General features: G+C 51.6%; 1 protein-coding gene and 1 non-coding gene across 8 annotated transcripts in view; one reads left to right on the forward strand and one right to left on the reverse strand.

Moving 5' to 3' along the window:
• Window positions 1-2071: 2071 nt before the first annotated feature.
• The window catches only part of DEPDC5 (DEP domain containing 5, GATOR1 subcomplex subunit), a 94864-nt gene continuing 72263 nt past the window's right edge, over window positions 2072-24672 (reverse strand). For 6 of the 7 annotated variants that reach the window (XM_007453161.1, XM_007453160.1, XM_007453159.1 and 3 more), the window contains 10 exons: window positions 21223-21377; window positions 18925-19002; window positions 18321-18453; window positions 17108-17216; window positions 15507-15731; window positions 10667-10836; window positions 7352-7523; window positions 4565-4625; window positions 2511-2593; window positions 2072-2364 (listed from right to left, as the gene is read on the reverse strand). In XM_007453161.1, the coding sequence (XP_007453223.1) occupies window positions 2072-2364; window positions 2511-2593; window positions 4565-4625; window positions 7352-7523; window positions 10667-10836; window positions 15507-15731; window positions 17108-17216; window positions 18321-18453; window positions 18925-19002; window positions 21223-21377 (1479 nt within the window). The remainder of the gene's footprint in view (window positions 2365-2510; window positions 2594-4564; window positions 4626-7351; window positions 7524-10666; window positions 10837-15506; window positions 15732-17107; window positions 17217-18320; window positions 18454-18924; window positions 19003-21222; window positions 21378-24672) is intronic. The other variant, XM_007453158.1, reaches the window with a different exon arrangement.
• Window positions 23624-23697, forward strand: TRNAG-CCC (transfer RNA glycine (anticodon CCC)). Its single transcript has one exon. It is a non-coding gene; the product is annotated as a tRNA-Gly (tRNA).

A 24672-nucleotide genomic window follows, 5' to 3' on the forward strand; every position in this document is an offset into this window, starting at 1 on the left:
CCCAAGGATGGGTGACTCGGGATTCTAACTTGTCAGCTGCCCCTTCTCCCACCAAATCATTCTCTGAGCCTTCTCCCGGGTCATCTTTGGAAGAGGGAAGAGGGCAGAAAGCAGGGGCGATTGCTGGCCTTACACACAGGACACCAAGGATCACAGGTATGGCGGTGGGTGACCTGATCTGAATGGGCCAGTGGCTGCCGTGTCCACACAATGACTCAGGAAGCTGGCTCGGAAGCACATGAAGACTCCCGGCCTGGGGACATGAGGGTGGGCAGCCTGCATTTGTGTACTGCCTGCTGGTAAGTCAGCTCTTTCATGTACATCTGTCTTTAGATCCTCCAACCACCCTGGGAGACAGCCTCCCATTTTATAAGTGAAGGACACTGATGCTTAGAAAGGAGCAAAGATTCAGCAGAGGGAAGGGAAGGCGAAAAAGGAAAAGAAAATGGAGGACCTGCTACACGCCAGGAATCAGCAAGTGTGGTCTCACATCTGTTAACAGACCTATGCTTTCAAAATCTCTACAGGCAGCATCAACACCTGCATTTGCAGAGGAGAAAACAGGCTCCATTAAATAAGCTGGAAGCCCAGCGAGTGAGGGAGAGATTCAGACGGGACACCCAGTGCCTGGCCCTCGAGCCCAGAGCTCATTCACTCACCCCATGCGCTGGGCCAACAACCACTTCTCCAGCATCTTCCATTAGGCCAAACATTTAGGAAAAAAGGATGAACGAAATAGTCAAGCCCCCTGCCACGTGCCGTGTGTGGTGGGAGGAGGGCAAGGTGCCGTGGGAAGATATGACAGGGTCCCACGGAGCTTCTCTGGAGAAGGGACCTCTGAGCTGAGGGCGGATGGATGACGGCCGGGATGAGTGAGGAGTGTTCCAGGCACATGGAACAGCATGTGCAAAGGGTCTGAGCCCATAAAGAGTTTCTGACGTTTCTGGAGGCTGGAGAGGAAGCCTGGGACCAGATTGTGCAGCTATGTCTAAGAGTTTTGAAGTTCAAGTCACCAAAGAGGTCTAAATAGGCGGGGGGAACAATCAGAGTGGTGACTGCCGAGTGGAGAAGGGCCTGGAGGGAAAGCAGAGACCAGGTGGGAGGTGCTCCTAGCCATGCAGGAGGAGGAAGAGGAGGTGAGGGCCAGGCTGAGAGCGGCTGCAGGGCTCCTGGGAGAGGGGGTTGGACTTGCAGGCCATTGAGGTGGTAGATCAATAGGGCTTGTGATTAACTCGGGGTGGAGGGGAAGTGGTGGGAGCTGTCAGGTCCCCCCACCCTCTACCCCCTGGCCAGTGAGGGCGGGGCTGAGGTTGAGGCCCATGCTGAGTCTTATCCCATGGAGCAGTGGGTCCTAACCTCAGCCAGAGTCAAGAGAGGCTTCCTTGGATTTTTTTCAGAATGCCACGACATCTGTGCGTCATGCCAGGCTCACCTACTTAGCAAGACTCGCCTCCCACCACCAGGCCCGCGGGATCCCAGCACCTCGTCCTGTCTGCTCATGAGGCCTGCCTGGAACTCTCCTCTCCTGCCCGAGGGCCCGTGAAGAGAAACCTTTCAGTAACCTCACAGCCAGACCCCCAAGTGAATTCTGGAGTCCTCCCCAGCGTCTGTGGCCGCCTCATCGGCCTCCAGGGCCCCAGCGACAGGCCACGACTGCCCAGCCGAAGACAGGATTGCTGCTGCCCGGTACCAGGCTGGGGACAGAGATGCCACACGGGCCAGTTTATTCCTGTTACTGCTCTGTACAGGTATATACAGTTGGTGTGAGCCTATGGTACATTATTTCACAAAGTTATCTTACATCCTTTGCACACTCCTCCTGGGCGGAAAGTACCTGCGGACGGCGGAGGAAAGGACGCTCACGGGAGCCACTCTGTTGCTGAGGACGTGCACAGGGGCGCCCTCCCACCTGCTCCCGGGTGCTGGAGGCTTCCGCAGTCTTCCTCCTGGAGCGGATGGAGGCTGGCGGGGGCCAAGCAGCACCCACAGCCCCCACCACCCGAGCCTGCCTGACCGCGCCGAGTACCATCAGCAGCAGGACAGTATCCCCCGGCCCCTCACCCCCCGCCCATCACGGGGCGCTGGCGTGCATCTTCTCCAGGCAGCTCGTCCAGAAGGTCACCAGCCGGTTGTCACGGTTGACGCAGAAGTCCGTGAAGTCCTTCAGCAGCCGGTCAGCAAACCTCTCGTCGCCGGTGGCGCTGGAGCGCCAGGTCTTGGTCAGCATGGTGTTGTAGGCCCAGCTGTAGCCCACCCTCTCCTCGCAGAACAGGCTCTGGCTGGCGGAGCTGGTGGAGTTGCGGCGCCGCCGTGGCTGCCCCGAGAACTTGCGCTTGGAGTAGGGCAGCTGCAGGAACACCGTGCCTGTGGGGACAGGGGCCAGGTCACAGCGCCGGGAAGGAGGGAAGGAGGGTGCCTGGGCCAGCCCCCCTGCCCCGCCCCGGGGCTCCCGGTTCCACCTCAGCTGCCCCAGACCCCGCCCCGTCCACGCTGCGCCTGGAGCGCCTCACCTGTGACGTGGATGTACTGAGGCTTGGTCTCAGCAGGGAAGTTGAAAGCAGAGGCAGAATATTTATCTTGAACAAACCCAAACCTAAGGGAAGGACAGAGAGACAGGCCGATGAGGGCCCCCTGGGCTACAGGGACACGGCGGGGGGGGCGGGGGGGCATGCTGGGGGGAGCGAGAGTGTGGCTAACACGACTCTCCGACGGCCAAGGGATCTGGAAAGTCTCTTTCAGGTGGAACATTCAGGCTGCTCCTCACTGTCCTCACCACTTCCCACCATCCTGGCCCCCTTTCCTCTCTGGGTGCTGAGAGCCTCTCACCTGCCCAGCTCTCCCTCATCCAGCCTTCAACTCCACCCAGCCACCCTCCACTCCACCGCATCGGCCCTCCCCGCTGCGCCCATCCCCAAGACTGTCAGCTCCCCCGGGGAAGGCCCTTATCTTAACTCTGCTGAGCCAGGCCCCTCTCCCCTTCCTCTCAGTTCTCCCACACTAAGCACACAGTAGTTCTCAATAGAGGCTTTGCGTTGAGAAATATCGTAACTGGAGTCCTTTCCTTAAGGTGAGGAAAGCTGGGGCCCTGCCTCGCTGTGTTCTGGAAACAGGCAGGAGGGGCCATTTTTCATCCATGGCTTGTTCTATTCCTGGTTTTTTTATTTCCACGCATTTATTACACTCTACCTGCTAAGTGCTGTAAAGGATACATTGGCAGATACGGCCCCTGCCCTGAGTCTGAGGGGTTTATGTAATGAAGCCTGTGATGAGGCAGAACTAAAGCAGGGAAAACCCTGTCTCCCTTCCTGGACTGAGCTCCAGGGAGGTGCTGTGTTGCATCCTCTACAGAAGCTGCTGGCTTTACACGGGCACTTGATAATTATTTACTGAAGAACATGTGAAGTCAGACGCATAAACAGATCGGCTGATGGGCACCGCCAGCTCATCACTGTCAGCTGGTTCTAGCACACGCAGGAACAGCTCTGGAGTCTGCCCCTCTTCCTCTCTACTTTCCGATCAAGGCTCTCTATTTACTCAGCGTGGATCAGCAGGACCTGCTGACAAACTCGTCTTCTTCATAATAACTACCATCTCCTGGGGTCCTACTAGGTGCTGGGAATGTCTGGGAACCCTCCCAACAACCCTGTGAAGGGGGAGAACTTGAAGGCAAAGCACCTCACGGTTCCTCACCCAGATGCCTGTGGAGGCCGAGGTGAGCCAGGCCTGTCCGCTTCCCACATCAAAGTCCTTTCCCACCGACCTCTTCACTGACCGCCCCGAATCACACCCCCTCCTCCTGGACAGAGGAAGTCAGGTGCCCTGGCATTCATTTCACAGCCTTTACCAAGCATTGAAGAAAAGGGCTGAGTAAGGTCTAAGGCAGGCCTGGGCCGGCTTGGGTGGGGGAGGCTGAAGAGTCCGGACTTTATCCTGCGGTTGGTGGGGGGCTGTGCACGGAGAGGGGTGTGCCAGGTGGGGCGGGGACAGCTGAAGGCGCCTGAACAAGATGATATGACACTGACGCAGGCACAGGAGGCTCTGATTTTCTATGAATAACACAAGGCAGCAACCGGACACTGAGTTAGTGATGTTCTAGAGACACAGCTGGACCGGCCTGGGGGATACAGCTAAAGCCTAGGAAAGGCTCTCCCTGGTATACATATTAGGTACCAGTAAATATCTACTGAACGTATCTATTGCTTTTTAACCATTCATTGTCTTCTCAACATGTGTCAAGAGGCTCCTGACAGATTCTACAGTTTTTCATCTCCTGGAGCGTTTGGCTCCAGGTCTTGTAGGAGGCTGAGGAGAGAGCTCTCTGCTCTCCTACAAACTGGAAGAAGAGGGAAGCAAGTCTGAAAAACTACAGCTCCAGGAACTGGACAGGTGGTGCTCATCTCTGAAACCAAGGCAGAGGGACTAGTCGGAGATAAGCAGTGAATCTGTCACTGGTGGACTGGGTCCATCTCCCCAGAAAGGGAATGAACTGGGCTTCGCTGTGGTAACTGCTATTTGAGACAAACACTGATGCCTCCCCATGCTTCCCTCTTGCTAAGGGACAAACCTGTGTGCGATGGCTTCCTGGAAAAGGTGCATTCGGTCCCAGTACGTTTCTGGTTCAAAGCCTAAAAGGAAAAAAGAGTAAATGCCGAGTTGTGATTCCAAGATTTGCAAATCTCCCTGGGCCCAGCCTTGGGTATCCTTCGCTACTCTTGGCAATGCTCCACCCTTGAGCCTGAGCTCTGCTTCTTCACACCACCTGCTTTCAGAAAGACCAGCCTCCACCCCAAGGAGGGATATCCTAGACAGTGACAGCCCTCAAGCTTCATCAGGGTCTAGAAAGGAGAGGAATAGGAGTCCTCAGCGACCAGTGTGAGCTGCTAGAACTTGGTTTAAGACTCATTCTAAGGACCGTCTGTGCCAAAAGCGGGAAGGAGCAGGATATTAAAACACAACCAAAAGATAAGCTTGAAGTGAATGTCGTCTGCTTCTAAGGAGAAAAAAAAAATTCCCAATCTTCCATTTTAGGGGTGGGGAAATTGAAGCAAATCAATATAAAATGATTTTTGGAAACATGCTCAGCTGGGGAGGGGAGGGGAGGGGGCAGGGCAGGCGAGGGCCCACCCCCAACGCCCACTTCGTGCTCCAGCCTGGCTGGTGTGAGGACAGGAGCAGGGTGAGGAGGTGGCAGGGCTGAGGCAGCTGTCACACAGCAGAGGCAACAGGCCGGGGCTGCTCTCGGGATCAAGGTGTGGAGGGCTGGGGCAGCAACCACACGAGACCTCGTCCCAGAGGCCAGGGGTGCCTGCAGGGGCGTTGTTGCTCTTTCCGTATGTGGAATTTCATATCTAGGTTAGATTTGAGGATTCTGGGTAACCAAAGAGCAGAAAAAAGACTTTGGCTTTAATAGATAAAATCAGACAGCGTATTCTTGTCAGATTTTTAAGATTTTGAATTCCCTGTTATCAGAATGGGAGATAACAGGAAGAGAGGTGGCACAGAAGAAAACTGATCTTTAGATTCAAGTCCTTATTCCTTTTAACTAGGACTCCTTTCGTTCAGCCGTAACCATGGCAACCAACAGAGGATGCTGGTCTTGAAGACTGGGTTACGACTGGCAGGGGAAACCATCGGTTCACACAGGAATGTCCTCCAGTGCCAGCCCTGCGAGCACCGCTGTGCTGTTACAGCAAAGGTGGAAAAGCCCAGAAGAGTCTTTGGGTGGTATCGGGGGAGATCTCGCCTTCCCCTCAACATATTAAAAACAGCAGTAGGAGGCGGTGCCTGGCTTAAAGTCATCAGAATGCAGACATAATCACCTGCCATTTCAGGACGGCAAAAAACAGTCCCCCCTGGGCCACACCGTGAGGGTAAATGAGAACGTGTGCGTGCGGGGGTTGGGGGGTGCTTTGTAAACCCTAAAGATCCCAGGATCTTCAGCCTCCAGGGGCCGTGGGGCTCACCTGGAATCTCAACTATCACTTAAACACAAATGTCTTCCAAGATGTAAAGAATGTACAGGTGGGCCTTCGGAACAAAAGCTCTTTGCACCCCGGGGGTGGGGGGGGCGTTTCTCTGCCACCAAACACAGCACAGCACAGAACTCAGGAAAAAGCATCTCCTTCGCCTCAAAAGCTTTTTTCTCCACACTGATAATTTCTACGCCTGAGAGTCTACAGGGCTGACACACCAGCAGCGACTCTAGCTTTTCGTTATAAAAAGATCATCCATGAGCTCATGGGGTGCTTTGTAGGAGCTAATTACATGCTCACTGAAATGAGTGCTTGGTGATGAAAAGTCCGTGCTGTGTGAAGTCAGCTCATCCCTCCATCTGTCTACACCTGCCCTCAGAGTTTGGTGGACAAGGGTGGAGCAGCGGGTGGGGTCGGCCCCATGGTCTCCATTCCAGGGAAGCACTCTGAGGGGGTCCCGCGTCCTCCAGGTGCTGACGCATCTCAGCTTTGCACAACAGCACACTGTGTCCTGTTTTTGCTTTCAATGCCTCCCATTTCTGGCCTTTATTCGTGGAGCAGCAGATCCAAGCCTCCAGTGAGGATCAGATTCCTGCCGCCCAAACCAGTAAGGCTGGAGCAGAGAGAGGAGGGTGTAGGGAGAAGCCTGGTGCTGCTCGAGATTTACAGAACACAGCACCCTCTCCCACCCACCGTCCCCTCCAGGGCTTACGAGGGTCTTCCTGAGCTAGTGAGGCAGCTCTGGTTGCCCCCATTTTAGGAATAAGGCATTTGAGGCTCTGAGACATTAAGTGACTTGTCCAGGGTTGCTCAGCCACTAAGTGAAGAATCAGGATTAAAACTCTGGCCCCAGCACTTCCCTGGTGGCATAGTGGTTGGGAATCCGCCTTCCAGTGCATGGGACATGGGTTTGAGCCCTGGTCCGGGAGGATCCCACATGCCATGGAGAAACTAGGCCCGTGTGCCACAAATACTAAGCCTGCACTCTGGAGCCCACGAGCAACAACTACTGAGCCTGCGTGCCACAACTACTGCAGCCCGCGTGCCTAGAGCCTGTGCTCCACATCAAGGAGGGACCACCGCAATAAGAAGCCCGCACACTGCAACAAAGAGTAGTCCCCGCTCGCCACAACTGGAGAAAGCCCGCACGCAGCAACGAAGACCCAACACGGCCAATAAATAAATAAATTTATAAAAAACAAACAAACAAAACCCTCTGGCCCCCTGTCTACAAGGCTCCTTCTTTTCACTGGCCTGTGAAAAGCTGGCCTCCATTTTACCAAATTGAAAAAAAAGCTGGCCTCCAGGCGCCTAGAGAGGCGACCCTGGGGGAAGGGTCTACGCGGGTGACAGGCCCTCCGGAGAGGGGTGTCTCTTACTGTCGAACAGATGCTCGCTGCCCTCCTTGAGCAGGCAGCTGATGTTAAGCGGGATGAAGAGCTGGGCCCGGAGCGGGTCGCCGTACAGGTAACTGGGCAGCGCAAAGGGACCCTCCAAAACCGGCACCAACAAAAAGCCACAGGAGGTGGCCTTGCGATGCCAACCTTGGACCTGGTGGGAAGAAACAGAAACACACAGCGTCACCTCCAAGTTCACTCTGACAAGAGAAGTAACTTCCTGAGGAGCGAAGCCACCCGAGTGATGGCCTGCGTATTGATCCACAGGTTCACTGATTAATGTCCGCCGGCTCCAGACCCGCCCTGGGAGGAAGAGACACAGTTGAACCTCCTGTGAATCCTTGGAAGACCGGGAGGTAAGCGCATGGCTCCTCACAGCCTGAGCTTCTGCAACTTCAGGGGCTCTTTCGGGAGGAACAGACTAGAGAGAGCTATGTCCTGCCTCTTCTTGCTCCATAGGATGTTGGAGGAAAGTCACAGGATATAGGTTAAGTCCTTCTAATTTTGTCCTTTATCAAAAATTTACTAAGTCCAAAGTATCAAATAGGAAAACAATCCACTCAGGCTGGCTGAGAGGGACAAGACGCGGGCTGCAAGATGATCATGGTGGCCTCTGGCCAAAAGTGACAAGCGCTGACCTCGCAGAATGAGAGCTGCTCTCTGCAAGCTCCCAAACGCCATCTGTCTGAAGACTGACCGAGAATAAAAGTTACTGGGGCTTAATGACAAACCTCCCCACTCTTAGCTTTTCTCCCAGGAACACTCCTAACCATGACCAAAACACCAAGGTCTCTGCTTGACCAAGTAATTTCTAAGGTTTATGTAATATTTATCTAAATAAAATGTGGTTTATAACAAATGTGGACATGGCCTTAAAATAATAATTAACCTACACTCGAGATTCTTAAAAACTTAATAAAATCATGATAAAAATATGAGCAGCTTTCAGTGGGTTTTACATGACTTGATGTGAAAAGTGTACTTTTTAAAAGATAGATGCTAAACTCCTCTGAGGAAATAAATACTCTTCTTCCCACCAAATATCTGTATCTGTGTGTGTGTGTGTGTGTGTGTGTGTGTGTGTGTGTGTGTGTGTGTGTGTGTGTGTGAGTGAGAGAGAACACTGTGGCTGTGTGGTTCTGAGACAGTGTCACCTGGTGGGGCTTCTGAGGAGGACGCTATCGCACTGGGCCAGAGGGTTAGTTCTGGCTGGAGGGAGTGGTCATCCCAGCGCTGACCCGCTGGGGAAGAGCTGGTGTCCCCCGCAAGCTGAGTGGAATGGGCAGCTGGGCGTCTTTTTTGATTTGGACCTTAACAATGTTCCCTGGATGGGAGTGTCTCCATGGGAGGCGTCCTCAAAGACAGTAATGCCATTTGGAGGCAGACAGGGGCTGGGCAGACAGAGACATGAACCAATCTCTTCCGTGACTTATGGGGATAAAACTAGGCTTTTGAGCCCCGGACAAAAAAACCTGTATGTTGCCAGCTGACGCTGTGCTCCTTTCCCTTTGGTCATCTCCTAGGCTCTTCACAAACTGTTTTTGAACTTTCCAGCTGCTTTCAGCTGTGCAATGAGATGTTTGGGCCAGTGCTGGAGGGGCATGGGATTCAGTTGAAGCCATAGAGAAATACTCTTTGGGGCTGAAGGAGAGAGCATATAAAAAAAGAGTAGGAGACTGTAAAGATGGCTCAGGAAGGCTCCTGGAAGACACTGACAGCTCGGCTATGGAGCATTTATTTTAGACACACAGCCTGGGATGGGGGGTGGCCAGGAGCAATGAGTGACCTGATGAGGCAGCTGGACCAGGGTGGACGAGAAGCAGAAACAGGCAGGAAACCAACTGAAACAGGGCTTCTCAGCTTTGGCACTCGAGACACTGGGGCTGGGGGATTCTTTGCCGTAGAGGCTGTGTTGTGCTCTGTGCTATAGGATGATGGGCTACATCTCTGGTCTCCCCACGACCCGCTAGACCCCAGGGGCACCCCCCACCATTTGGGGCAAGTAAAAATGTCTCCAGATATGCCAAATGCTCCTAACAGGTCACAACCACACACCTCCCCCACCCCTGTAGAGAACCAGTTAATAGCAGTGATGTTCACAAACAGAGGATTGTGTAAACTATGATACAAACAAGCAACAGAGTATTCTGCAGTCCTTAAAAATAATGAGGCAATGTCTTCCAGATTGAGCTGATGTAGTGTGTTCTTGGTTACCAAAATACTCAGGTAGCTTTGGAACTTTGAAATGGTAAATATTCATGATGTATAAAAAAAACATGATACAGGGACTTCCCTGGTGGTCCAGTGGTTAAGAGTCTGTGCTTCCACTGCAGGGGGCGCTGGTTCGATCCCTGGTCGGAGAAGTAAGATCTCGCATGCCACACGGTGCAGCCCAACAAAAACAAAACACATGATACATAACTGTAGAATCTTAATTACATAAAACTGGATGCTTAGTTGCGTAGATACACAAACGGGACCTAGAAGGACATGTCAGACTCTAAAATACTTGTGATTACGGATGACTTTGATTTTTACTTCTTGTGTTTTTTAGTTTCCTATTACGCACATGTTAACTTTTAAGAAACAAATGTTATTTTAAAAACTTTCCCCCCAAAATGAGGCAAAACAAATTAAAAAAAAACAACAGTGAAGCCTACTTATTTATATTGATACAGAAGATATATAGGTGATAGGAAAAGCATAACATGAATAGTAAATATTCTGAGCTACTATGTCTGTTAAAAAAAAAAAAAAAAAGTAAAAGTAACAGGGCCTCTATATGCACAGAATCTCTCTGCAAGTACCAGCAAAGTGGCAGGGCAGTAGATGGAAGTCCCAGGGAACAGGGTGAGGGTGGGAGAGAGGGTTACATTCTGCTCTACACCAGTGATTCTCAGCTGGGGGCAATGCCTCCCCTCCCTGGGGACATCAGCAGTATCTGGAGACATTTTTGGTTGTCACAGGAGGGTATGCTACTGGTATTTGGTGGGTAGAGGCCAGGGATGTTGTTCAACATCCTACAATGCACAGGCCAGGCCCCGCCATGACAGAACCATTGGCCCTACGTGTCAGTAGCACACCAAGGGTCAGAAACCCTGATCTACATACCCTTTTTGACTGTTTGAATTTTTCACTATGCTTAATTTTTTGAAAGAGGCTATTCCAACAGTCCACGTGAAGGTAATAGGAGCCTGAAGTGAAAACAATTTTTTAAGTGACGTGAATCTCTACTGAGCACCCGCGCGCCCGTCTGCCAGGTGAGCCCAGGCCTGACCGCACATAAGGGGGTCTCACCATCTCAAAGAGCACAGCAGCGGTCACTGCCATCCAGTGCAGCTTGATCTCGAAGGCCGCGTTCAGTGAGAAGTTGCCGTGGTAGTAACAGCTGCACCATTCCAGTCGGTCTGTGCGGTTGTTTACGTCCACATCCAGGGTCACAGTCCTCTGCTCTGGGACAGTGGCAGCTACATGGCGGGGGTGGGGGGAGGTTGGTGGCCGGGGAGGGAAAGGAAGGCAGGGGGTGAGGAGGAAGAGAAAACAACTGAGCATCCAGATGTGAAACTGCAGATTCCAGATGCTTCCTGGAAATCAGCTAGTCCAGGGCTCGGCAAATGCTCTCCATAAAGGTCCATGTAGTAAATATTTTAGGTTTTGCAGGCTACAAGGTGTCTGTTTCAACTATTCAATGCTGCTGTTATAGTGCAAAAGCAGCCTCAGATATTACCTAAACGAGTGGGCACAGCTGTGTTCCAGTAAAACTTTACTTACAAAAACAAATGGATTTTTAGGGCAGTCAGGCTACTCTGTGTGATACAATAATGGTGAATACATGTCATTATACATTTGTCAAAACCCGTAAAATGCACAGCACCAAGAGTGAACCCTAAGGGAAACCATGGGCTTTGGGTGATAATGATGTGTCAGTGTAGGGTCGTCGATTGTAACAAATGTCCCACTCCAGTGGTGACGCTGATAGCAGGGGAGGCTGTGCATGTGTGCAGGTTGTTGGGGGGGGCAGGGAGTATATGGAAACTGTACTTTCTGCTCAGTTTTGCTGTGAACCTGAAAGTGCTCTAAAAATAAAGTTTATTATAAAACAAACAAATGAACAAACAGGTGACAGGCCAGATGTGGCTGGTTAAACCATAGTTCGCTTCCCCTAATCTAATCCAATTCCTGATTTACAGATGAGGAAACAGCAACCCATTGAGGAAAAACATCTTGGCCAAGATCAGAGTCAGAACCTCAGCCAGGCTGAGCCCCAGATCTTCCAATTCCAGTGACCACAAAGGGACATGATGGGACACGCAGCCCGGACCACAGCGAGGAGAAGGTCTTCCTTTTCTGGTTTCAACCCAGGAAGGCAACAGTTCTATAATCGTTTCTCAAGAAATGAAACCTCTTAATGAAGGCTAACGCTCTGTCCCAACAACCGTGTGCTGCCCAAGGATGTCAGGTCAGCGCCAAAGTGGCTCATCGAATCTGGGCTCCTGCTCAGAAATCCTTCTCAACCAAGACAGGGGTGTTTTAGAGATGGGTCAGACTGTCAAGTTCCTGACCAGACTAAAGGCCCGAAGCTGGCTCAGAAGTAAGAAGACCAGGGCTCTGCTCCGCCTGGCTGGGCACTGCCACACGTGGGGCTTCCACAAACTACGATCGGACCCTCTTTCTCCCCTGCCCCCTTGAATCCAGTGACATTTCTTTGTCTGCGGCGGTCAGCTTAGTTCTGGGTTCTGCAGGTAGAAGCCCCGAGTGGCTTTTATCACACACAAGTAACGGCTCTTGAGTCAGCAATGTGAATGAACTTGTGCTGGGGGGGCAGTGGAGCTGCTGCTCGGACGCCGAACGGGACCTGGGCAGACCAACACTCAGCTGCGAGGTACACAGCTTATCATTCTCTCAAAACCAGAACGTGCAAAAAAAAAAAAAAAAACAAAAACGCCGAACGGGACCTGGGCAGACCAACACTCAGCTGCGAGGTACACAGCTTATCATTCTCTCAAAACCAGAACGTGCAAAAAAAAAAAAAAACAGAACGTGCAAAGTGGGAGGCGCTGTCGACTTGGACTGGGAAGACCTAAGCCCTGCCGTCCAAGCCCTGCACCCCTGAGAACATTGCTCCACCCCTCCTGGTTTGGCTCCTCATCTGCAAACTGAGAGGGCGCCCGTCCAGCTGCTCTGCAGAGAAGAGGGGAGGGTCAAGTGAAACGTGGATAAGAAGGGCTCTCGGGCCCGCCTCCTGCCTTCTCCTCTGGCCACCCTCCCTTGTGACTCTCCTCCTTTCCTCCTGCTCCTGTTAATCCTTCCTCCCAGTTTAAGCCACGGGCTTATCACCACTGCTCCATCAGAGGTCTGCCTAAGACTCCCACGGACGCTGCTTAAGGCTAAAGAACTAGGTGGCTCTGGTGCTAAAAGTCTCATCAAAACGAGTTTCTGTCTCTGCCTTGTGTTCCTGACTCCTGACACCGCCAGAGGAACCCTTTACTGAACAGCCCAAACTCAAGGAAGGAAGTTTGCTCTCTGGGCTTGGACAGTGTGTTCTCTGTAGGTGAAAAGCCCCGGTCACAAAAGAAAGGGCACTCAGAAAACACCAGCAGTGACCTTGCACATGTCTCCTCTCCCATGTGGCATGTCAAGTTCAGAACAGGCTGGTCTGAGGAAGCCAGAGGAAGCACACTGTTCAGCCTAGTGGTTACGGGCTCAAGATACCACTGGCTTCGCTCCTCAGTAGGGGAGGTGACAGTGCAGACGCTGCGGGCTGAGGATGCTGACAATGGTGTGAGCCCAGCTGAGGTGCAGCCCCTGGCCAGTTCTCTGTATCTCTTCTCGACTTCCATGAGGACCGGCTTGTTCCCCTTGGGATAGGGAGATATAGCGAGGCCAGTGAATAAGGACAAACCCAGGCTGAGCATCCTTCACCCGGGTCACAGAGAGGGGTTGTCAAAGACCCGAGGAGGGGATCGGTGTCACAGGAGGAGAAAGAACAGCATCTCAGGGAGGGGAGTGAAGGTAAAGGTAACAACCAGCTCTGCCCATCGACAGAACGAGCGATCTCGGGAGTGCCACGTGGGTGGGAGTTTTCAAAGAGCGGCTGGCTCCCCACTCCTCAGGGCTGCTATGGAAGACATTCAAGCATCAGGGTTTGGACCGAGGTGCCCTACAGCCCCTTCTGAGCCTGAGATCCGGTGGGCTGCAAGAGAAGGCTGAGAAGTAAAAGGCGTGGGACTGGCTCAAGGGGTGCAGCGCTGCCTCTTCCGGGGTCTCGGATCCCCTGAGCTTCACGGCTCAGCGACACAAGATGACAGGGATGGGGAAATGGAGCCACCACAGACCAAGCCAGACAGGACCATGTGCCACCGTCAGGCATTTCAAAACAGTTTTCTGCTGCTAACTTCCAACTGAGAATTAGGAATGTCTAAAAAGGAACACATCGAAATGAATGAACAAAAAAGGGAGCAGGTCATAAATGATACAAAGGCCTTCTTCCCCTTCTATGTCATGTTGATTTTTTTCTGAGAAAAAGACTCAACACTACAGACAGACCAATTTCACTTAAGTAAACAATACAGTAAAAGTCTATATTCTAACCTGAAAAAATGCTGGGAAGAAGGATCTCATGTCCTAACACAGAGGCGGGAGGGGTGTTACTGGAGAGAAGTAGCTGTAATACTGCCGTGTTGGGTTTAAAAGGAAAAGAAACCCACTTCCTGTGGGAGGGGTGGTGGGAAAGGAAGCTGATGGAGTAAAATTCCACTATAACAATCATGGGAGCCATTGAAAACCTAGTAAGTGGATGTTTTCCCAGAAAACATGCACATATGAAAGATTCTGCCTAGTTTCAGAACCACTGACCCTCCTGACACCGCTGCACAGGGTGAATATCCCAGGCTGATAAACTACCCGCTGCAGACATAAATCTCTTTGCCCCTACACTCTTCCTCTTTTCTGGACATGTTTTCCCTTTTGCTTTTCCTTTTTGACCACACTTTTTGAAATAACTAAGAACCAAAGCTAAACCAAATGACACAAATCTCATCCTGAGCTTCAGATGACGGCAGTCATGAGAGGGCTGTGCCAGCGGCTGCGGGAGAAGACTTTGGAAATGAGGATGTCCCTATAGAGACTGTCAAGGTGGCCTCCAGAACCAAAATGATGACGCATTTCCCAGAAGCAGTAACCCTAACCAAGGGGTAAGTGCAGCACACGGGCTGGGACCCTGCACACACCCCCGTGGAGACCTTGCTGAGAAGCGGTGGTCTGTCCCCTGCCTCTCACACAAAGCACTGGCCACGCTGGCCCTGAGCAACTCTGAGAATCTGGAAACTGTGACGACTTGTAACGTTTCCATGCCACCAGCTAGGCAAGAATTCCAATCAGCCGGGCACTTCTGGGCTAACCAAGTAGAATGAGGAATTTCCCTGGAGTTCGGCCTATGTTACGTTTGCTTGCCTCCATCCAGAGGGTTTTGAGGGTCTCTCCAACCTGCCTTTGAGGGAAATCTCATGACGCCCTGCCTAGAGCACGCATTTTCTAAAGATGCTCACATCTCGACCCATCAGTCCGGTCCTTGAGAGCAGAGGTCACCACTGTTCAATAAGCAGGTGCTCACCCCATCTTAGGGCTGCAGGAACCGAGGAGGGGAGAGAAGAATCCCGGTGTGCATCCCTTGTTGGGGTAAGCACATTTGGGGAGGGAGGGCAGAGAGGAGGGTCATGCACAGGGTGAGTGCCTGGAGTGGACCACCTCTGAGGTTCCTTCTTCTTCTGAGGTCCTAGGATGTTGTAGTCATGGGACAGCCTCTGGCAAGAGCTAAACCAGCAGTGAGCACCAGCTCACATCCCCTGTGTCCTGAGCCTCTTGGGAAAAGTGGCCACACCGTCTGTCCCCTCCTATCCATGGAAGATTAGTGTCCTGCCCTGATCTGACAACTGCTGAGCCCTGTTGGTTGGTTGGGACAATGATGAGCTCGACCCACTAGGCTGGTGGAAGCCGCACAGGAGCCACAGTGCTAACAGTCACAGTGTGACAGCCACGGGGGCCCTAACCCTGGTTCCCGTGGCACCGCCCCTTTGGCTGCCCCTCTGCTCAGCCACCCGCCAGTGTGTCCCCGGGCTCCGTCTGCTTGGGCACCTACCTAAAAGCGCAGCCGCCTGGCTCCGGCCCCCGAAGCTGCGGCTGAAGGAGCTGTGTCTGCTGGCGTAGGAGGCTGGCCGGCTGGGCAGCCAGGGCAACAGGAAGGCAGGGATCTCTGAGTGCAAGAGCTCCTCGGCCACGAAGGCCACCTCAAACCACTTGCGCTGGAAGCTGGCGAAGTCGTCCACCGCCGTCGTGTGCCAGGCAGTGGGCTGCTGCACGGCCACTGGGAAGGGCAGAGAGGTGGGGGAGCCCTCAGCACAAGCTCTCGTGTTCTCACCGGTTCATGCCCAACACGGGTGAATCTGAAAACACAACGCTAACGAGCCGGACACAAAAGACCACAGAGTGTGTGAAGCCGCTTGGGTGAAATGTCCGAAACAGGCCAGTCTTTAGAGACAGAAAGCTGACTGGTGGTGGTCAGAGCCTGGGGGAAGAGGAGTTTTGGAGGGAGCCCTAATGAGGACAGGGTTTCCTTTCAGGGCAATGGAAGAGCTCTGGAACTAGATAGAGGTGGTGGTTGCATGACACTTAGAATACTCCATGCCACTGCCTTTTAAAATGGTTAGTTTTGGGAACTCCTTGGTGGTCCAGTGGTTAGGACTCAGTGCTTTCACTGCAGTGGCCCAGCCAGATTCAACCAAGATCCCGCAAGCCCTGCCCCACGGCCAAAAAAAAAAAAAAAAAGCCAAATAAATAAATAACTAAAATGGTTAGTTTTATGTTATGCAACCTCTCCTTCAATTAAAAAAATATTTTATCCCTGGTTTCAGACCTCTAATTTCAGAGCATGTGACAGTAACTGGGGGTTTTTCACCTTGAAGGTAAGGTGGGTGTCTACTGGTCAAACTCAGAATTTAAGGGAAGAGGGGTGATGGACACGCTTGGTGTCTGCGAGGAAAAAACCTAGACGGATCCTCTTCCAATACATGCTTGGATAAGAGCGCCAGTGAGTGGTACCAGCCGCTTCATCTGATGGAGTATTCCCGAAGCTCAGAGGCCGAGAAGCCGTCTGTCTGCAGGGCTGGGAGTCACTCCCCTCCAAGGTCCCTGTGTGCTCGGGAGGGACTGGAGATGCTGGTCGGAACCCTGGGTGCCTGCAGCTCTGACCAGGCTGGAAATTGCTCCCCTTCTGGGAATTCCTTTTATTCATTAAAAAACAAAATACTTGAAATTTATCTTGGAAAGCTTGCCAGTCTTCCTGGGGGAAGAGATGGAGTCTGAAGGCCCAGCAAGTAAAAAGTGCTCTCAGTTAGATGAGAGCTGTCATGTTATACTCAGACCCACCTGCACTGGGTGGGGGTCGGGGGCACTGTGAGTAAAGACAGAGACCAGCAAATGAGCCACGGGCATTTCCTCATCATTTCCCTCAGCCTCTTTTAGGCTTATCTTCCATCCACACTGCGCTCACCAAGAATGTACTGTGGCTTTAAGAAACCCTTTGTCACTCTGGTGATGCTCAAAGTAAGTACAGATGCTCAAGGAGGCTGACGGATCCGTCAACTTAGGGGACAGCATCACACGAGGAGCCCGAGAAGCACCGTCATTTAACGGAGCATGTCACCAGGAAACACCTGCCCCACGCGCAACAGTTCGCCTCACCTCGCTCAGGCTCTCTGTCCATCACTATCTTGTAGAAATAGAAGCCGTATATGAAGGTCCGCCAGACTTCGCCAGAAGCGTGTGTGATGAGCTGCTCTTCCAGCATTTTCTAGAAGGAGAGACAACGAAGCTCTGAGATTCCTGCAGGGGAACATCTCAGAGGTGCAGCCCTCAAACCCCACTCTCCACCCCCATCAGCGGTGACGACTGCGCTGTGTTAAATGCTGTGCCTGGTGTAAATTATATTATAAAATGCAAATGCATAATACAGTATCATCAGATATTTCAAACATACAGAAAAGTATAAAGAAAATCCAGGTCATACCATCAGCCAACTTCAACTAATTTAACTTTTTGCTATACCGACTTCAGAGCTTTTGGTTTAAAAAAAAAAAAAAATCTCGGGAATTCCTTGGCAGTCCAGTGGTTAGGACTTTCACTGCCGAGGGTGTGGGTTTGATCCCTGGTCGGGGAACTAAGATCCTGCAAGCTGCGTAGCACGGCCAAATAAAATAAAATAAAAAATAAAAAATCTCTATGGAGTCTCCCATGTCTCACTCCCCTTCCTCTCTCTCCAGAAATAAATGGTTAGCGAAATGTAATTCTCATGCATTTTTAAAATAATTTTATTATATAGACACATATTGATCAAACAGCACTGATTCCCCATGGGGGCCTCTGTGTGGACAGGACGGTGTGAACCGACCTCTCCCTTTCCCCTTCTCTCAAGTTTAATTCCAGTTCAGAACAGTGTCATTAAATTCAGCAAGTGCTTGCTCAGTGCCTACCATGTGCCAAGCAACACGGCGGGCACTGGTGATGTGGAAATGCACAGCAAGGGATGGCCTGCACTCGGGGGGCCTGGCCAGGGCGGAGGACGAATGAGATGTGGACAGACCCCACTCTGCTGTGCCCAGTGCTCGACAGAGGACGCGCAGGGTGCCAGGAAGATGCTGAGGCAGAGGGAGGGCACTGCCTGGGGATCCTTCACAGAGACTCCCTCAAGGTTCAAAAGCACAGATTCTGCCCAAAACATTTCAGTTCAGGTGGCAGATTATGCCCGATGTTTAAGTCAAGGTAAAGTAGCGCCTTTCGAACCAAGACCTGCTCTATGATTCATTGATCCCAGACAGGCCTCACACTGACTAAAAACAGACTCTTACTCCACCTGGCGACCTCGTTACTGGCGAGGGCCCCCGCTCTGTGGTTTTACCTGCATGATGTCGATGGCCATGGCCTGCGTCTGCACCCCGTCCACGTTATTCACCAGCCAGTGTACCACCTCCGCACTGATGAAGCAGCACGGGGAGAGGCCCTTCTGCTCAGGGAGCAGCTGGACTCCTGTCCTGAGTTCCAAGGCGGCAACAAGCAGAAAGAGAAGGTAAAAAAGAAGGGACCCCCACTAAAGCATTTGATATCTGAAGTGAGGATCCCCACAGCTCAATTTCTCCACACTAATCCTAGACTCAGAGAAATCCCTGTGACAGGACAAAAGAAGGTGTTACAGGGGAAAAGGAGAAGGGGGAGGAGAGAACCTGGCCTTCAGAGAACACCTATGCTTGTCGGGCATTACACTGGGTAATTTACATGATTATTTCATTCAATCCTCACATCGATCCTGTGAATCAACCATTATAATCCCACTTTACAAACAAGGTAACAGAGGCTCAGAGAGGTCAAGTAACTTGCCCAAGGTCTCACAGCTGCAGAGCAGTAGTCAGGTATAAACCCACCAAACCACGCTGCCTGAGCACCACCCCAGCTTGGGCCACGGGATCCTCCCATCACCGCATTCATTCATGAGAGAAGCCACTTACGAGGGGTGCTTCATGGCCTCCAGGATCTCCACCAGGGTGGAGGAGGACGTCAAGGAGCTGGCCGCCAACTGCTGAGAGCTGTAACACAGAGAAGGAGAGTGAAATTCCCGAGTCTTGACCCTCTTGCTTTGCTTCATACAGAGCTGGAAACCAGGATGATATGGACACTAAAGGCATTCAAGCAAATTCTGGACAGTTACATCCTGGAGATATCTCACAGGGGGGTTCCTGCTTCCAACGTGTATACGTTTAAAAAAAAAAAAAGGATTCAAAGTGGTTTTGTGTCCAAACTTGCTTCCTTTAATAAGCATCTCCCCTCTGAATAATATGTCAGGCTTGACCCCTTCCAAGAAATCTCTCTAGAAGAATGCTCTGGGCCTTTCACACATCACATCATTTAATCTCACCAAAGAACGCTAGGTAACATGGTCAGAGCACAGGGGGCAGAATCCCAGGATCATCACCATCAGCTGGAGGGCCTCTGGTTTTTCTTGGCCTAAGTTTCCCCATCTGAAAACTGGGGATGATACTGTTCCTGTCTTCCAGGGTTGCTGTGAGGTTAGTGTGTGTAAAATACTGTGCATGGGACTGACACCCACAAAGTCCAAAATGGTAGACCATACTAAACACAGTAACAGTAACATCCACCCTTTGGAACTTGGAGATGTAAAAGGAGCTGGTGAAGGTCAGAGCTGGGAAGCGTCAGGGTCAACGTTTGAATCCCGTCTGTCTGCTCCAGCGCCCAGATCTTTCCGTCACCTGCTGCCCGAGTTCTTCCTCGATGGTACTATGGTCCCTTAAACATGCTTAACACTCAGCGACTGAGCCCAGATTACTGGGCATGGGATACACAGGGCCACCCATCACACCAAACCTGGAGCTTATCTGGAAGCTCCTTAAACCCCTCCCATTCCTCAGTCCCAGCCTCCTCTTCCTACTAGGCAGGTCCAGGACCCACTGCAGCATTTCAGAATCTCAGGGTTAAAGAAGACTTTAAAGACCCTGGAAGTGAACTAATGCCTGAGTCCTCGCGACAAGAGTCCGGACAGAGGCCGCTCCATTGTGTGAGCATCTTCAGTGGCAGAACCAGCTGCTTGGGAGCTCTTTATCGTGAGATGGAGTGTGTTCTCTGTAATTCAGTCATTGGTCCTGATTCATGTTGTTTTTGGCCTTCTCATCTCCAGCCTAAACATTCCCAGTTCCTCTTCCAAAAGCAGAAGAGAACCTGCCACGTGAGCAACGAGGAAGCAGAGAAGTGCACGCCTTTCCTGTGCCCTGGGCTGCCGGAGCCAAAGCGTCTGCCAGACTTGGCAGGGACGTGGGCCTGGGGAGACGACAGAGGCCAGACAAGGCCAGCCTGCGGCCGCCTCCAAACCGACCACCTCTACCAGCCAGTATAGACGAGATGCAGGTAAATCCAGCACAGGATATGTGACATGCAAAGGAAACTGCGTGGCCGCTGATGGGGACCAGCCAAGTGAGCTGCCTCAGATGACCTTCTGCGCTCAGGTGAAAGGTCCAAAGTCATGTCTCTTAGACCATTTAGCTGAGGACCACTCAGTCAGTGCAGTGAGGGAACAAGAGCAGACTGGACAGAATTATGATAAACCAAACGCAGCTGGGAAGGATATAAAAAAGAAGTTTCTCAGATTTGACAACAGCATTAAAAGCTGGGCACTTCCTCCAGCAAATGAGCTCCAAGCAGCTTCTTTTTCCCCTGGTTATTCAGGAACAAGAAAAGAGCCACAGAGGGACATCCCTGGCAGTCGAGTGGTTAGGACTCTGCACTTCCACTGCAGGGGGCACGGTTTCCATACCTGGTTAGGGAACTAAAATCCCACATCCCACACAGCACGGCCAAAATAAAAAAAAAAAAAGAAAGAAAGAAAAGAAAAGAGCCACATTGGGGCACGATAATTGACCCATTCACTGTTCGTCCATTTCCTCAGGTGGCGTGGACTGACTGCACCTGACATAGGCAAGGCATCGGGCCACAGGCACCCCGCGCAGCCGAACGGGTTCGCTCTGGGCCCCCTTCCCAAAGCCCACTCCTGCACAGTGCCTGATGCTTCTCTGTGTCTCTGCGGCAACCTCTTAGCTGTCCTGTGAGGAAGGCAGGGCACTGACCACTAGCCCTGTCGAAAGGTGCTGGTGAGGACTGACTGTCTGGCCTCCCAGATATAACTTGTGGCCGAGTCAGACCTTGGGCCTGGGATCCGGATCCCTGGCCTCTGCAGCCTTTGAGGTCAGACCAGCCTCACTGCCCAGGAGCATGAGTTTGGCCTTTCTGAGTCTCACCTGCTGTCACTGGAGTTTGCAGAGGGGAAGCCCTGTTCCCCTGAGCTCTGCGAGTTCCCAAAGGTCTGGCTGTTGCCTCTGTCCACGGACTGGCCTGTGCTCACCCCCAGACTGGTGCTGTCCAACATCGGGGTGGCCGTCTGGTCCACAGACACCTGTAGGAGATTTAAAAGTTAACACCAAAGGGGGAAAAAAAAATCTTTCAGGCTATTCACACGCACGGTCCTACCCATTCCTCTCATTCCCAGTCCCCACTAGTCCCTGGTTGAGGAGCTAAAGGAGTCCAGGGACCACCCTGCTGGCGTGTGCCCCCTTCTATCGGAGCCAGTGGTGGTAGGGGATTCCTGTGCCCCAAACTGAGGCCACGGGAGGCCAAGGTGCACAGTGAACCCCGGGGACCAGGACCTGACTCAAACCACAAGATTTACACTAAAGAAAACCCCCACCAAAGGAGTAAAGAAGTCAACATCATTCCGCAGGGCTGGGAGAAGGGAGAGAGCACGGTTAGAGACAAGCAGCTCTCCTGGCCCCCAGTCTTCCTCACTCGCGCCTGTCGCAGGTGCAATCAGTCTTCCCATTTGCCCAGGTTCACAGCTCAGGTGCATCTGAAGCTCCCTTCTCCAGCTTCACCTCTAAAGAGAGGCCTCGTCCTGTGGCCTCCCCTCCACCGACTCCCACAACCCCTCAGGCGTGCCTGCCCCAACGCCTGGCTCCCACTGACCCCCCCCACCTCACACACACCCTACCTGTGAGCACTCCAGCTTCATCTTCCTAAAGGATAGCTCCAATCCCATCACTCCCTTACTCTGAAATCTTTCAAGCCTCCACACGAGCTACCGAACTGAGAACCGACTCGCGGCACCGGAGCTCTGGCTCAAACTGCCCCGTCCATGCTCACCCACGGCTCTGTTTCCAGCCGAGTCAACCCTGTGTGTTTAAAACTGTCTGTGTGCCCCACCAACCTGGGACGCCCTTCCCCACCACCACAGGCTATAAACGCTGTGTTTCAAATGCTGCTCCTTTAGTGAAACATTCCCTGACTCACTCTGCCCCCATCCCCAAACAGAAACTGTCTCTCTCTACTTTGGGTCTCTGACCCCTGCCTGGGAGCTGCCAGGTTTTGCTTCATGTCATGGCTTTCTATCTGTCTCATTCCCTTTAAACGGCCTGGAGGGCAGGACTATGACCTGCCCACCTAGACAGGCTGCACCCCACAGTAAACATCTGGAGAGAACAGCAAGTTTTCCAGAGCACTTCTGGAAAAGTCTAAGACTCCTAGTCCCTCTTACATGGGGTTCTCGAGTACTTCCAGAATGGAGCCTTATATTATCAGACACTCTACTGGATGATGGAAAAATCACTCCTTCTAAAACAGGGTATCTCGGGACTTCCCTGGTGGCGCAGTGGTTAAGACTCCACACTCCCAATGCAGGGGCCCCGGGTTTGATCCCTAGCCAGGGAACTAGATCCCACATGCATGCAGCAACTAAGAGTTCACATGCCACAACTAAGGACCTGGAGAACCATAAGTAAGGAGCCCACCTGCTGCAACTAAGACACAGCTCAACCAAATAAAATAGTAAAACATAATAATAATAAAATAAATAAAACAGGGCATCTCAACCATGGCATTATCGCCGTTAGGGGCCAGATAAGCCTTTGTTGTGGGGACTGTCCTGTGCATCCTGGGGTGCTGAGCAGCTCCCTGGCTCCTACTCACCAGATGCTAGTAATGACCCCCTTATCATCTCCCTCTGCTCCAGTTGTGACAAATAAAAATGTTTCCAGGTATTACCAATCGTCCCCTAGGAGATAAAATCACCCCCGGTTCTAAAAGAACCAATTTGCTCTCCTACATCAGGCTCAATGAACTGCCAAAAAAAAAAGGACCAATAAGTCCTTGCCAGCACCATAAATACTGAGAAATGCAGCAAGAAGCAGCTTGCAATTACCAGCCACCACCTGCCCCCAACGAGTGAGACTTAGGAATAGATGCTACACCGAAAAATTAAGTTAGAAACTAACAGAGGAGACTAGACTCAGTTCTCAGGCACAGAAGCCTCTAGGTGCTGCCTCTCTGGTGGGGTCATCTCTCGTCTACTGCCCCTGAGAACTGCCCCACCAGCCTGAATCAGGAAGTGGTTAAAAATTATCCTCTAAATCAGAAATTGGCAAATATTTTCTGTCAAGGACCAGATGGTAATTATTTTAGGCTTTGTGGGCTATAAAGCCTGTTGAAACTTATACAGTTTCTGTATAAGTGAAAAAGCACAAAAGCAGCCATCAATGATGTAAATGAGGGGGTGTGGCTTTGTCCTGATAAAACTTTATTGACAAAAGCAGATGGTGGGCCAGATTTGCCACACAACCTCCATCTTTCAAGAGGCTGCTTAGATGGGACTCCTCTGGTGGTCCAGTGGGTAAGACTCTGCACTCCCAATGCAGGGGGCCCAGGTTCAATCCCTGGTCGGGGAACTAGATCCCACATGCATGCCACAACTAAGAGCCTGCATGCTGCAACTAAACATGCCTCAATGAAGATCCTGTGTGCCACAACTAAGACCCAGTGCAGCCTATATAAACAAATAGATAAATATTAAAAAAATAAATAAAAAAGAGCCCGCAGAGAAAGGCATTTTGCTCAGATCTTAATACCAGGAAAAGTTATGCTTCTCCCCAACAACTGGTTTGTCTTTATCTCATGACCACTCTGAATCCTGGAACAGATGTTTCCCACTTTTCTTTGGCTACCAGGAAGTGCAGAGCTGAATTTAGCAGGAAACTCTAAGTACGTTATAAGACCTCGTAGGATGTCCTGTTTTATTTTTTCTTTTCCTGAATTTCCCCATCTAGTCACATTTTTATTCTGGAGGTTGCATTTATTTCCATAATCCACCTGAAGAAACTTTTTGGAATAAGACCAGTGGGAAAAGACAGACAAAGAGATGGACAGAACTGCTGTTGTCTCACACGGAGACCTGAAAAGAGCCAATCAGAGGGAGGTGCTTGGTCTGGGATGGGTTTTGTCTTAGGAACCTCATTCAAAACCTTGCTTACAGAAGGACCCCATTAAACCTGTGCAGATGGGACCTTCCAGAGGTGAGTTTAATCTCCTGTCTCCTCTTTGGAGTGGGCTAGATTTAGTGACCTGCTTCCAGAGTATAGAAAGGGGAAACAGCAGCTTCACAGTGGAGACAGCTGGCAAGTACCACGTCACCAAGCGATGACGGTTCACGTCACCAGTGATGTTGTGTGGACCTTGTGGACCTCCATGGGAAGTGATGAGGTGGGTACTTCACCTCTGAGGATTCTTTTCAAAAACCTATAACTCCCGTCTCGCCATGAGAAAAACATCAGACCAACCCAGATTTGGAGACTTTCTACAGGATATCTGGCCAGGACTCCTCCAGACCATCAAGGTCATTAAAAAAAAAAAAAAAAAAAAAACAA

Source organism: Lipotes vexillifer, unplaced genomic scaffold (assembly GCF_000442215.2).
Source record: "Lipotes vexillifer unplaced genomic scaffold, Lipotes_vexillifer_v1.1 scaffold1197, whole genome shotgun sequence".
NCBI classification, from domain to species: domain Eukaryota; kingdom Metazoa; phylum Chordata; class Mammalia; order Artiodactyla; family Lipotidae; genus Lipotes; species Lipotes vexillifer.